This window comes from Nicotiana attenuata, unplaced genomic scaffold (genome assembly GCF_001879085.1).
Source record: "Nicotiana attenuata strain UT unplaced genomic scaffold, NIATTr2, whole genome shotgun sequence".
Taxonomy (NCBI): Eukaryota; Viridiplantae; Streptophyta; class Magnoliopsida; order Solanales; family Solanaceae; genus Nicotiana; species Nicotiana attenuata.
The window spans coordinates 46,173-60,012 of NW_017673768.1; the positions used below are offsets into that span (position 1 = coordinate 46,173).

General features: G+C 34.7%; 1 protein-coding gene and 1 long non-coding RNA gene across 5 annotated transcripts; both read left to right on the top strand.

The window, feature by feature from the left end:
• Positions 1 to 994: 994 nt before the first annotated feature.
• Positions 995 to 7,858, top strand: LOC109217223. 4 transcript variants are annotated; one of them, XM_019381453.1, is made up of 9 exons: positions 997 to 1,268; positions 1,728 to 1,829; positions 3,113 to 3,576; positions 3,705 to 3,863; positions 4,261 to 6,226; positions 6,550 to 6,665; positions 6,780 to 6,892; positions 7,094 to 7,201; positions 7,440 to 7,858. In XM_019381453.1, exons 3-9 carry the CDS (start codon positions 3,144 to 3,146, stop codon positions 7,545 to 7,547), a joined length of 3,003 nt encoding a protein of 1,000 aa, XP_019236998.1. In that variant the 5' UTR covers positions 997 to 1,268; positions 1,728 to 1,829; positions 3,113 to 3,143; the 3' UTR covers positions 7,548 to 7,858. The 4 variants fall into 4 exon arrangements, with proteins under 4 accessions (XP_019236999.1, XP_019236998.1, XP_019236997.1 ...); XM_019381454.1 differs by lacking the exon at positions 1,728 to 1,829 and having other exon boundaries at positions 995 to 1,268; positions 7,094 to 7,217; positions 7,440 to 7,526; XM_019381452.1 differs by lacking the exon at positions 1,728 to 1,829 and having other exon boundaries at positions 998 to 1,268.
• Positions 7,859 to 11,038: 3,180 nt separating this feature from the next.
• Positions 11,039 to 12,121, top strand: LOC109217222. Its single transcript, XR_002066607.1, has 3 exons — positions 11,039 to 11,305; positions 11,440 to 11,610; positions 11,964 to 12,121. It is a non-coding gene; the product is annotated as an uncharacterized LOC109217222 (long non-coding RNA).
• Positions 12,122 to 13,840: the final 1,719 nt, after the last annotated feature.

Below are 13,840 nucleotides of genomic sequence, written 5' to 3' on the forward strand. Positions count from 1 at the left end.
TTGGTTCGATTTTGATAAAAACCGAACCAACCCGGTCCATGTACACTCCTAGTCTCGATTATTGTGTCTTATTTTCTTTTAAAGTTTGTAAAAAATATTATACTTTCTTATTTAGAAATAATTTAATATTAAATTGCTTATTTTATCTTTAATGAGATAATATATAATTACACAAGTTTTTGTGGCTTGTTTTAAATTATAAATTTTTAGGGGTCGTTTGGTACATTAGATAAAAATAATAATTTCGGTATAAAATTGCAGATTAACTTTATTTCATGTTTGGTTTGAGGTATTAACTAATCTCAAATAATTTTTATACTAAAATGGTGGGATTAATTATTCACACAGAATGTGGGATAACTAATCTTACCATTGTACCAAACGATCCCTTACAGCTTGTTTGGATGGTTGTTACACATTGTTTCATAATGTATCGTATCGTATTGTATTTACTGTATCGTTAGATGAATACAATATTTGGATAAATTGTATCGTTTGCCGTTGTTTCATGATATCATGCACCAGCAATATGAAGAATAAATTTGCAATATTATAAAGAAAAATTATGATACGTGGTATATTTATTATATAAAAAGGTAGAGTAAATGATAAATAAAATTATTTAATAATAGTGAAGGATGAGATGAGAGAAGAAGACAAGATAACGATGCATCCACACCAAATCGGTCGTTACATAAAGTGGTACATTTCTTCGTTACGTAACGACGGATTTAACGATGTGATACAGTAAAATTTTAAGTAACAACCAAAATAAACATCGTATTTAAAGTAACAATACGATACAATAGAATAGGTAACGACCATCCAAACAAGCTGTTAAAGTCTTATTTAAAACTCTGCACCCGATCAAATATAGTCATATAAATTGAGACGGAAGGAATATATAAAATGAAATATATGAATATTACATTCTTGTAGTTGAGAGTAACTGGAAAGGAGCAGTCCACGTCGCATTATCTCAACCACCAATCAATAAAGTTTATGACTTTATGTACTGCTTTTGGACTTTTGAGCTTTGATTCCTTCTTCTACAAACATGTATATACCAAAATTCTTAAACATGGCTATTTTTGCAATTTGTTAGTGTCTCAATCTCTTCTTCTGTATATCAAGTGATTATCTGAATTATTTTAGTTGATTTGTCCCCTCTTTAAATGCAACAAAGGAGGAAAATTGAAGAAATGATAAAGTTGTGATTTTTATTGGGAGAAAGAAAAAGAAGCTGCTATGGAATTTTGGAGAAAATGGTACGTGGGTGTTTCTTGATTTTCTTTATTAATATATTTTATATGTTTTCTTAATTAATTACCCACTTTCTCATGCTTAGTGGTGATAATATATAATTAATTAACGTGATGGTTGTTAAGTCTGAATCTTGGTTTAGAATATGCTGCTATGAAAATTCTAAGTTTGTTAATATATTTGAATTATGCTTTCTAGAAGAAAGTTTAAGATGGTCTGCTTTGTATATATTTTTCTTCTTATTATCTGCAGTTTATAACAAAAGTTCCTAATTTTTTTTGAATGTTTTATCTTATTTTTTGCTGGTAGTAGCATTATTATGCAGAACCTAGATCACTGGTTTTGCTATATGTATTGGTATTTAATCAGAGCTAATTAGCAGCTGTAATGTCTAGTAATTTATCTGAATTCTGAATTCTAAACTCAAATATCATGAACTGATCCTTTTTCTATTTTGCTTACAGTTTTTTAATTTTAAAAACATTAATTCTGAAGTATTGGGAGATGATCTGTTTTACTGGTGGTCAGTGGCGAACAGAGGCGGAGCTAGAATTTAAAGCTTGTGGGTTCGTGATTCTAATTCATTTATGTTACTGGGTTCTAAATTAACAATTTATACATATTCAATGAAGTTTTAAAACAAATACATGGTTTGGAACAAAGTTAGTGGGTTCGGCCGAACCCGCTAGCTCTATGCTAGCTCCGCCCCTGGTGGCGAAGCCAGAAAATTCAGTAACTCTATTTTTAGATCAAATAACAAGTAATATTTTACCTATACACAGTATAGTTGTTGGCCACACATAGCTTCACCCCTGCTGGCGGTGAGGGAGAGAAGGGTTTGTGTGTGTGTGTGTTTGGGGGGGGGGGGGGGGGTTATAGTTCATGGAAGTTTTTTCCTTTTTCGGTTTAATCATTCGATATCGAATTCTACTGTCGAGACTAATTCAGAATTCGCATTGGGTAGGCCCGCTGAGGGGATATAGCTCTCTGTACCAATGGAGTCCATACTAATATCGAATTCGCGTTGAGTAGGCCCATTGAGGGACGAAGAGCTCTGTACTAAATGGTTTTCTATTCTTAAGGCATGAATTCGAGATTTCTGATTAAAGGTAGAAGGTTGGATCTGTCGTACCACACTCTTCGGTGGTAGTTAGTAGAAGTCTTAGTTCATGAGAGGTGTAGACTTTGTACTTCAATATATTAATTGCTCAAAAAGAAAGCTCTATAGCTGTAGATCCAAGAATGTGGGTGCCAATCTCTGCTGAATCTAAGTATAATAAATAAATATAAAATGCACCATTAAAGTAGCATATCGCTAGGAAGCTTGCTAGTTTTTTATTTGGATATGATACATAATACTTACTCTCAACCTTTCTTGAAGAAAGAGGGAGAGATTCTTTTAATGTAATTTCTTTTTTCTTTTTGCCGAAGGGGAGCCTTGGCGTAATGTGACCGGAAGATCACCGGTTCGAGCCGTGGAAACAGCCTCTTGCAGAAATGTAGGAGAAATATAGGGTAAGGCTGCATACGGTAGACCCTTGTGGTCCAGCCTTTCCCCAGACCCTGCGCATAGCGGCAGCTTAGTGCACCGGGCTGTCCTTTTTCTTTTTCTTTTTTCTTTTCCCCTTTATGTTGGTTGGTGGGAATGATGAGGGTTATATCAAGAAGTCTGACATTATTGTTGACTGTTATGTAACATAGTTTAAAAATAATTCAGAAGAGCATTTGAGCTTATCATAAATTTATCAATGTAGTTTTATTAGTCTCATGTCCAGAAAAGATCATTTAGTTGTTTTGCATTGATCTTTGCTAGCGACTGAAATATTTCGAGATGTTCTCTTTTTTTTAGGCTTCCTTACAAGCTGTAGTCTTCCTTGCTGATGACAAACAACAACGACGATGATATTGATTTAGGACTTGCTCTAGGTTGCACCACTCATAATGTTAAGACAGAGACGGAAGATGATTCGGGTGCAGGTGTAAATGCAAGCTCAACGGACCACATGGCATTTGCAGCATCTAATCCCCTATCTGAATTAGTTTGGTCCCCTGACAAAGGTTTAAGCCTGAAATGTGCTGATAGCGGATTAGCCGACAAAAAACCTTTTCTTCTGTGGAATGTGGGACTAAGCAATGTGATTTCTTCACCATCACAAAGCAGCAGATTTAAGGGGACTTATGATGAAAATGCTGTTAATGAAAGAATAATCGTTTCTCGGGAAAGGTTTCTTTTGGATGGAGTTGTTGATGACAAACATAATCTAGCTTATTACGAAACCAATGTTATGGGATCAAAATGCGGAAATGAAGTAGGTAAGGCTATCATCTTAGTTAACAAGCTACTGCATTATATATACATGTCTTTACTAGAAATATATATCTACTGTTGCTCGTGTTTATTCTCTTTATTGTTAAATGCTGAGTAAACAGTCATCCGACAGGGTGCAGCAGCCAAGTGCAGATAATGAACACTGCTGATGGAGTCGATACCTTAGGCACTAATCAAGATGAGGAAAGTTTGAAGAATACTGAGAAGGGCATTTGCATTAGTCAAGATATCCAGATCCCTCAGACGGTTGAAAGTTCTGAAAATCATGCAGGTGTAGTCTACTACCCTAACTTCACTTTATTATTAGACCGTGTTACACAGAAGCATTCAGATATCTGTTCTGTGTCTAAGCTGCGGAGGAGCTCCTATACATAAATTTCTTAAGGGATAATTACATTTTTGGGCCACCCTAAAAAATAATAGCCAGCAAAATGTATATGTTTTTGTATATTAACTATAAATATACATATATGTTTTGTATATTAGGCTAGCGCCCGTAATTATTTTCAGCAGATGGGCCAAAAATGAAAAAAAAGAAGCCTTATTGATGTCCTGTTATGTTATGATTGAGGAGCGTTACCTTTGATGTTGATTTAGTGGGCTGACGAAAGGATGGCGACATTCGCATTTCATAACATGTTTCTTATTAGATCACTTTGTTGATGCAGGTCAGGGAGATTTAGGAACAGAGAGATCTCTGCAACATGGAGCCGATTCGAAGCTTGATACGGGCACTATTGAACCTCTAGTAGAGAAAATGAATCAAGGAATTTCGACTAATGATAAGTACAGAGACGGAGATGTTTTGATTAGCAGTCAGGCTTTAATTCCTACTGTCAAAGACTTGGAAGCGGACGAAAGATTAGAATTTGCTCTAGAAGAAGATAGTGGAAACCGAAAAAAGAACTCTGATGCTGCCAGTCTGCCAGCAGAATGCATAGCGGAGAATGATGTACATCTTCCAGGGGTTAAGGAGACTTGTGATCAGAAGGAGGAGCAACTTCTTATGGACAGTTCTGTTCCGCTTGAAGTTTCTCCTACACATAGCAGGTCATCGTCATATAGAAGGAAAGGCAAAGGCAAAGCATTATTTGAAGGAAATGCCGACAGCAAAATGTCGAATGGCAAGGAAGATAGCCATGAAAGTGTAGAAAGCTGCAACAGTACAGGGTTAATCCCAAAGGGTAAGAAACGCTGGCACTTTGAGCAGCAGTCTTTCATTGGAAGTAAAAGAATCAGAACGCATATGCATGGAGATTCTGCAGTAGAATCGACAGTCGCACGTAATAGCTCTTTCATGACTTGGATTTCGAACATGGTAAAGGGATTCTCTAAATCCAATCTTGAAGAATCTCCTATTCTCGCTCTCACCTTTACTCCTAATAATAATGAGGAAAATCAAGGAAAGGAGACTAATCATCAAGAAATTGTTATGTATGACAAAGATCATGATCCGAGTAGCAGGTCTATGGGGTTTCAAACTGTATTTCAGTCGCTGTACTGTCCTACCTTGAAAGTAGCTGAAACAGAAATACCGAAAGATAACAATGTTCTCGTTGAAGTTCCTCCGATATCGTGCCATCGGGGGGACAATGTGACTGCTTCAGCAGAAAACAAAGCTTCGAGTGACATTGGATGTAGCAAAGCAAATGATGGGCTGAACTCCACGGACTCATTGTCTAGACTTAAAGTCATCATTGGTGAGGAAAACAATACCTGTCGTTCATCTGAACGCGACACAGTTTATGGCACGCCTAACAGAAATCATTCTCTTCATAGCCTGTGGATAACTAGATTCTCAAACAGGACTCCCGGGACTACTGTTCTGAACACTGATAATCCCAAGCCAACTGCACATGAAACACTAACATTTTCCACGGAATGCAGAAGGCCTAATCCTCAAGCTCTAACGAGTGTCGAGTGTGTGATTGAACACCAAATCTCAGGCGCAAGGGAGACTTCGTCTAGGGACGAAGACGATGATGTTGCAGCCAGCTCAAAAGAGATCAATCAGAGTAATATACATCCTATTATACCTTCCGCCAAGTTCAAGAAATCCGAGGCGCTGGCCTCTCTATTTGCCAGGAGATTGGATGCCCTTAAACACATAGTACCTTCTTCAACTAGAGGTGAGTACACAAGAACAACTTGTTTCTTCTGCGGCAGAAGCGGCCACGACTTACGCAACTGTTCAGAGGTGACGGAGTCTGAGTTGGAAGTTCTTATTAGAAACATCAGGGCCTATAATGGGGCTGAGGAATCTACTTGTCTGTGCATTAGATGTTTTCAACTTGATCATTGGGCTATTTCCTGCCCAACATCATCTCCAAACCGGAACAGGAGCGATAATTTGCAGCTCTTCACAGGCAATGAATGTTCATCTAGCTTTGTGGAAATAAAGCAAAGTCAACGGCTTGAACTTGCTAATCATGCTTATCACAGTAAAAATCAGCGTTGGTTTGCAAGAACCTCTGGTTCCAATCAAATTCAGAAAAAGAGAACTTCTCCTCTGGAGAACAGTTTAAAAGAAAGTATAATTTCTTCCAATCTTGTTAGTAAGGAGATAACAGATCTCCCGACAGGAATTTTTGATGTCATCAGGGGTCTCCGGTTGTCTCGTGTGGATATTCTCAAGTAAGCAAAGCATGTTATGCAAGTTAGTATATTAATGTCAAGTTTGTTATTTCTTTAGATGTAGATTTAGGTAAAGCTTCTGCAAAATAGATAGGCTAGAGTTAGATGCGGTGCCATACATAAGATTTTGCACAAGCATTATCGGTCTATTATCACAACCCAGCTAATATATGATTTTTAGTTTGGGAAAAAGAGGTTGTAAAGCTTTACTTCTTGTCCCAAGTTAATTTATTTGGCATTCTTTTCTGCTAGTGTCGCTCTGTTACATATATACCTATTGATTGTTTTCAGTCTAATTACGCTTTGAATTTTGGTTGTCTCAGATGGATGAACTCCAACACTTCACTATCACATTTGGACGGGCTATTTTTGAGGTTGAGATTAGGGAAGTGGGAAGCAGGGCCAGAAGGTACAGGATACTATGTTGCATGCATCACTGGTAAGATTTCGTTATAGTTTTCGTCACAATTTTTTTCCCCCCGCCTTTCAATGCAGAACAAATAGCTATTCTTTGTCCGTTTGCACTCGTCATATCCTGTTCTGGAATCGATAGGTGTAAAAGGAGAAAAATCTGAGAGAGATTCTAGGAACCGCATATCAGTAAATGTCGGTGGAGTCGAGTGTTTTGTGGGAAGCCAATATGTCTCCAACCAAGACTTTTTGGAGGTAATATACTTTATAGTTACCCGTTGTACAATTTTTTTAAGGAGCTGTCGATGATAGTTTTTGTTTTCTGGCCAATCAAATGATGGTTCCTAATTCAATTAAACATAGGGAAAGCTAAGGTTATTATCATGCTTAGTTAGCCATTTCTGTTGTATCTTTTTATTTGGAAAGTTATACCCTGCATCAAACAGCCTCTTGCAGAAATGCAGGGTAAACAATAAATCCTTGTGGTCCGGTCCTTTCCCGGACCCCGCACATAGCGGGAGATTAGTGCATTGGGCTGCCCATACCCTGCATCAAATGATGAAAGTGAGGCTATTATCATGTTAAGTACTTCGTTTTCCTTCTTCTCTTTAGGGAATTAATCACTTTTACATGTAAAGATTAAATAACATGTTTGCAGGAAACAGCATATTCACTTGCTTACTTGGCTGCATGATTATGCTAATTTGATGTTTTTACTTGACTCTTTTATGTGCGCTAATAAATTGCAGCCACTCTGAATTCAGTGACTCTAAATATGAAATCCGCTTCTAATTCTTTACAGGATGAACTAACTACTTGGTGGCGCAAAACGTTGGAGAGTGGTGGGAAGGTTCCTACAGAAGAAGATTTAAGACAAAAACTCGAGGAGCGGATGAAACTAGGGTTCTAAGAACTCGTCACAGCAACACATTAGTACCGAGTTTGGTTCGTCCAAAAGTGTCAAACCAGACCAAGATATGAGCTATTCCACCATCTTGTAAATAAGATTTTGGGTGCTATTTCACAACATTCTTTGTTCTTTTTATCTAATATTCTAGACATGTGAGATTGAGAATTATTTTTTTAGTGTTCATCTTTTGTATATAGATGAATTTGTTTGTGATCATAAGGCAATGAAATGTTAAATAACACAAGACATTGTTTGTAATAGGAAAAGAAACTTGGTTGCTATTGGTAAAGAACATTTTTCCAATATGAGCATCTTCTCCTTGTGTTTGGTCCAGTAGTTAAATATATAATGTTGCAGTGGGTGGACATTACTATGTTAATCATCTTTATAATGTTGTACTATCCAAGTAATGAAACTCAAGAATATCAATGTAACATAAACCATCAACCAGTGAGCTTGGAATATTGTCATCAACTTTTTCAAAATGTTCCATTCAACAATTACATTGACTAATGCAACTATAAATAAATAAATTAATCAATTAATTTTCATGACATTCAGCCATATAGAGGAGTTGTGGAGGGTGATCATGGGGTGTTATACGAAACACCTGGACCAACTCAAATTAGGAACCTGAATTTGATACGAAAAATTAATAAAAACTCAAAATATTGCAAGGAAAAAGGAAAAAGTAAATCGAATACCTTTTCCACTTGATAATTCTATAAAGTAATTTCAGGAACAACTATTTACTTGAGGCATCTTATCCTTGTCATAGTATTACTTTAATGGTTCGTTTGGTTTGACGTATAAGAAGGTATAGTGCTGATATAAAAATTTAATATCACCTTAATCCTTCGTTTGGTTAGCAAACGAGGTATAAGTTATGTCAGGTTTAAAATTAACACCGGGATAACTTATACCTTATAGAGAGTGGGGTAATTAGCACCGGTATAACTTATACATTCTTCTTACAAATTATGCAATTGTCATATTTAATACAACATACCAAACAATAAATAAAAAAACAATCCCAGCATAGTTAATTATCCCGGCATAACTTATATCAGTATAACTTATCCCGGCATAAGCCGTATTCAAACCAAACAACCCATAAGGAAATAAAAGAGAAAACGCCATTGATTTACCCTAAAAAGCACCGAACAAACCCTAAAAACAATTTAATTTCATAAATCAAGCAAAGTTCTGGAGAAAAAAAGGATGAAGTAACTTACTGATTTGCAAAGGGAAATCAAGTCACAAACCCATCAGAAGATTATGCTTTGTTTCTTACTTTGAGTGACGGATCATAATACTTTCTAAGGGTATGATATTTGGATATTTATGTCTTTAAAAAAAAACTGTTTTGAGTGAATTTTAAAATTAAATATAGGAANGAATTTTAAAATTTAAAATATAGGAATTTTTACCTCCTATAGCAAAGGTTGATACCTTATTTATTTTAAATAAATACCCTTTTAAAAAATTATATTCCATAGCTGCCTTTTGATTTTTATAGCCAAATATCTATTTATGGTTACCTCCTACCATTAAGCCATAAAATACTCTTTGTATTATTTTTCTCTCTCATTCTTTCAGATTTTTCTCCATCCTCTCTCTCATTAGGGTTCACCAGAGTTTATTATATGAGTGCCCGTATTTTGCAATCTCAATTCACCTACAATTTCATTGTTTCCCCCTAGCACTAAATTCTCCGTCTCTATTTTATCTCGACCGACTACTCTGGATTCACAAATTTGAATCTGTTTTCTCAGTCACGGCTAATCATTATGCCCTCTTGAGTAACTTCAGCGCTTTCCTTACTGGTCTTCTGCTAGTGACGATATGAGTGTGTAAATCAATTCGAAAAGAATTATGTCATCAATGTTGATGAAAGTCAATACTCAATATAACTTTTTTCTCCTTCACCAAAACTCTTATGCTTTTGTTAATGGGATTGAGATTATTTCCATGCCAAATATCTTTGCGCCAAATTTTGAGAGTTTCGAGTCAGAATCGCGGCCCTCTTGATGAGACGACATTAGGGTTGTTCTTGGAACAAAGACGCCGGAGTTTGGGGCTGAGCAACTTGATTTTCTGTTAATATATTTCAATGTATTTTCATGTATTTCATTGTATTGATTGTCTTTTTTTCCATTGTAATTCAATGTATCTCGTTTTATTCCATGTATTTCATTGTATTCAATGTCTTTTTTTTCATTGTATTTCAGTGTATCCCGCTGTATTCTATGTATTTCATTGTATTCACTGTCTCGCTATATGCCATGAATGTATTCATATATTTTTTTTTATTAATATAATTTATGTATTCAGATGTATTATATAATTTCTCTGAAGATTGCTATGTTTTTGGGGTATTTTTCGGTTGAGAATCTTTTTTATAACTGAAAATACAAAATTTCTGTGTTATAATTGAGTTTGTTGAGTTATATTAGGAGTCTATTATGTTAATTGATTCACTTTCCGTTTTAAAAACAGTGTAATCCCCTATTTTACGCTGTGAATACAGTTGAATACAGTCGAATACAATAATCTGTCTAGCTGTAATCCCATGTTTCACTCCATGAATACAGTCGAATACACTCGAATACAACAACTGATTAGTTGGACTTCCCTGATTCACGCCTATTTTTGCTACTGTATTCATGAATACAATAGCTTAAATACATCAAATACATCTTATAGCCACAGAAAATGTATCTATAATCCGTAATATAACAAATGGTATTTATAGATGGCTAATTACTACTAAAAGATAGTGCTTTATGAAAATTTCTCTAAAATATATCGTGGCCTGTTACATGCGAATAAGTCTAACAGTCCAATTTTTTGTAAAAATAGCCAGTTTTTGGACTGCTCATTGAAAAATAGCTAGCATTTGCAAAGCCATTGAAACATAGCCACTAGTTTGCGGCAACACGAAAAGTTCCAGCATAATATAATGGAGATTGGAGCACTTGTGTATGAACTTCCAGCATATTATGCTGGATCGGTACATTATACTGGAACTCCAGTATATTATGCTGGAATATTTTTCGGATTTTGAACAGTGTTTTCGTTCAGATTTATCTTTTCATGAAAAGTGGCTAAATTTTGATTACTTTTGAAACTGTGGCTGTTTTTCAATGACCACTTGTAAATGTGGCTATTTTTTAATTTTTCCTGAAAATCTTTGGGTTCCGATTTTTTTTTGCTGCTATAGTGATGGGTTGTTATAGAGGATACATATTATAACATAATATAATATTCAGTTGCGAGAAAAACTTGACTTTTATAGTGAATAACTATTATATAAGGGTACTATTATAGAGAGGTCACACTATTTCAATGAGTATATAATTAAAAAAATCAATAATATATTATTAAAGTATTGTACAAATTTAATTTTATAAAATTTTAAAAAATGGTGGAAAAAATAAATTAATATTAATCATATTTTGATAGATCAAATAAACAATTTTATATAAAGGAGCTCCATCTGGACAGAATGCCCCAGAGGCCAGATCTGCTCATCTAATCGACCCGTCCCGACCAGACATACCTGCTAGTTTAAGGATAAAAATTTAACATTTCAAGTTTCCTAGCAAACCTCGTATTCAGGGATCCACGTTGATTTGTATTTTGATTTCCATGATAGTGTTTGAAATGGTAAATTTTTTACGCAATTTGGTGTTATGGTGAGAAATAAAGAGCATGCTTTGGGGATGAAGTTCATACCACGCGACCAGACAGAAAAGGTATGAACTTGGGATAAAATTTGTTCTTTTGTGTGATTGTTGCTAATGTTTTTCTTGAAATTAGTTGACAAATTAAATTTGGGTGCTCTGATGAATACTTATGCCTCTGATGCTCGTGGTCAATTTGGTGTTAGGCAAAGGAAAAAAGCTCGGAGGAGTCCAGTTATTCTCCACTTAATTTCGAATAGCCTTTTTCCCAAAATTAACTGATGAATTAATTTTAACCCCAAGAGCAAGGTAGGGAGTTCTTGGAGGGAAGGATGCCGATGGTATATCGGAAAGAGCCTCTCTATCGCAGGGTAGAGGTAAGGTCTGCGTACACACTATCCTCCTCAGACCCCACTAGTGAGATTATATTATGTTGTTGTTGTTGTAACTGATGAATTAATTGATTGAGTTATTATTCTTTGATGGAATTTTAAGATAATAACACCAGCTGTTCAGCTGAAGAGGTATATTCTAGTTGACGTCTTAACCTTGTGTGACTTTGAATGCTAGTCTCTTACCATTTTATCATATCTTATACTAGTAGTTGACATGTCATATATCGTTCACATTGAAGAAGCTGTGATTCTTCCATTTTGTTCTTTAATTGTATTTGTGTCTTTCAATAAACCTTTTTATTTATAATTCTAATTATAATATATATTTCCCACAGATGGTGCTAGCAAAGGTGTGATGCACATCTTGAATACTGTCATTCGCAGCCCAAGTGATGGGGTAATTGATAATTTGATATGAATAATAGCATGGATTTCCTCTTCATATTCTCTTTCTGTCTCCCTTCATACATCTGGTTTTAACTTAAATTTAGCACCTGCTGGTCCTATGTTTTACATGCATTATCATATTTTTAATGAGTGCACATTTGTTGCTAGATATTGGTCCCTGTTCCCCAGTATCCACTACGCTCTGCTTCAATACAATTATTAGGGGGTTCTCTAATATCTTTGTACTAGTATTAGTACCCGCGTGTATGCGCGGATACTAATCATGTCAAATATTTACGTTATTTGAATTGTATGTAAATAATCTTAAAATTTATACTTTCTCAGTAAATATAGATAATCATTAGATATTAACTATGAAAAAAATTAACCATTTCTTCTATTTTTCTTTTTTGATACCATTCTTGCCGGTGTCATCGGTGTTAGTATACTGTATTTGTAATATAATTCTGGAAATATAAATGAATATAAACAGAAATGAACATAAACAGAAAACCAATTCGAGCCCATTGAATTCACAGTGTTTCCTTAAGGAATTTAATCCCCTTCCAGTACCCAAGGTTATGGATTATTTTCTCCCAAGATAGAACGAATTACACACTGGTGTAGTGGTACTTCAAATTCCAGTGTTTCGGCGAACACAAAGTTCGGTAGCAAATCACACTTACTTTTTCTTTGTTTGATGCAAAAAGTATGCAGAAGAAGGAAGAGAAACTCAGAAAATCGTAGTGAAATTCTGAGCAGAATAGTGTTGTATTTATAGCCAAAGTTGGGCTGAAATCTGAAGAGGTGCAACTCTTCAGAATGACTGTTTATGCAAAACGACCACAACACAAATGCCATTACATAAATGATCATTTACTCAACAATAAAGAGGGAAAATAAAGAGAAAAAATTGAAGAGGGTAGTTACTTTTCTGTTATCAAAACAGAAAAATGAATTGGATTTAATATTAATATTTAATATTAAAACAAATATTTAATAACATTTCTGTTTATATTTTATTATTAACAAATAAATTTGGTCCAAAAAGTTAATCAATCAATCATTTGATCGAATCCTAAGCCGAAGCCGAAGCCGAAGCCGAGCCGAGCGAGCGACGACGACGACGGCGCGAGGCTTGCCTTATTCTCAACTCTTTGAGAGCTAGAAGAAGAGCAATTGCTTATATACCCATAAAAATATTCCAATTCCAAAAGTGGGCATTCTTTTTTCTCTTTTGACCCCACGTTGATAGTTAAATATATAAAAATGGCAATTCTTTAATAATTTTCTTATGGCCGCAAATACATAAGTCATTTGTGTGTGTATTCCTCACGCAAAAAACTTTGAATTTTGTATCACACAATATTGACAAACTCCTGCTTCCATTTTCTTTTTTCTTTTCCTTTCGAACAAGTAAAATATTTTATTTCACGTGTTTGATGACTGCCCACAAAATTTAATAAAGAAAAGAAAACGTTTAAAATTAGTGGCCTTATGATAATTTTAGTTATAAAATTATATGATCAAGGATAAAATAAAATATAATAAAATTATTTTTAAATATAGAATGTGTGATTTCTTAATTAGCAAGACAAATTATTATATCTTCTGTCTTAATTTATGTGGCAAAGTTTAAACGTACATTTGAGGTAAAAGGACTTTGAGATTTGTAATCTTAAATATGTCTTAATATATACATAATAACTATAAGATTTTTAAAACTTATAATCTTAAACATACCATAACATATGTGTTGCTATAAATGTTTGTTATTAAGGATAAAATAGAAAATAATTAAATTATATCCAAATATAGAAGTATT

Bases quoted from the DNA above. Each gene is read 5' to 3' on its own strand.
- LOC109217223 (XM_019381453.1), top strand. From the start codon at position 3,144: ATGACAAACAACAACGACGATGATATTGATTTAGGACTTGCTCTAGGT. The intron at 3,577-3,704 runs GTAAGGCTATCA...GTCATCCGACAG, and splicing joins AAAATGCGGAAATGAAGTAG to GGTGCAGCAGCCAAGTGCAG. The intron at 7,202-7,439 runs GTGAGGCTATTA...AATTCTTTACAG, and splicing joins CCCTGCATCAAATGATGAAA to GATGAACTAACTACTTGGTG.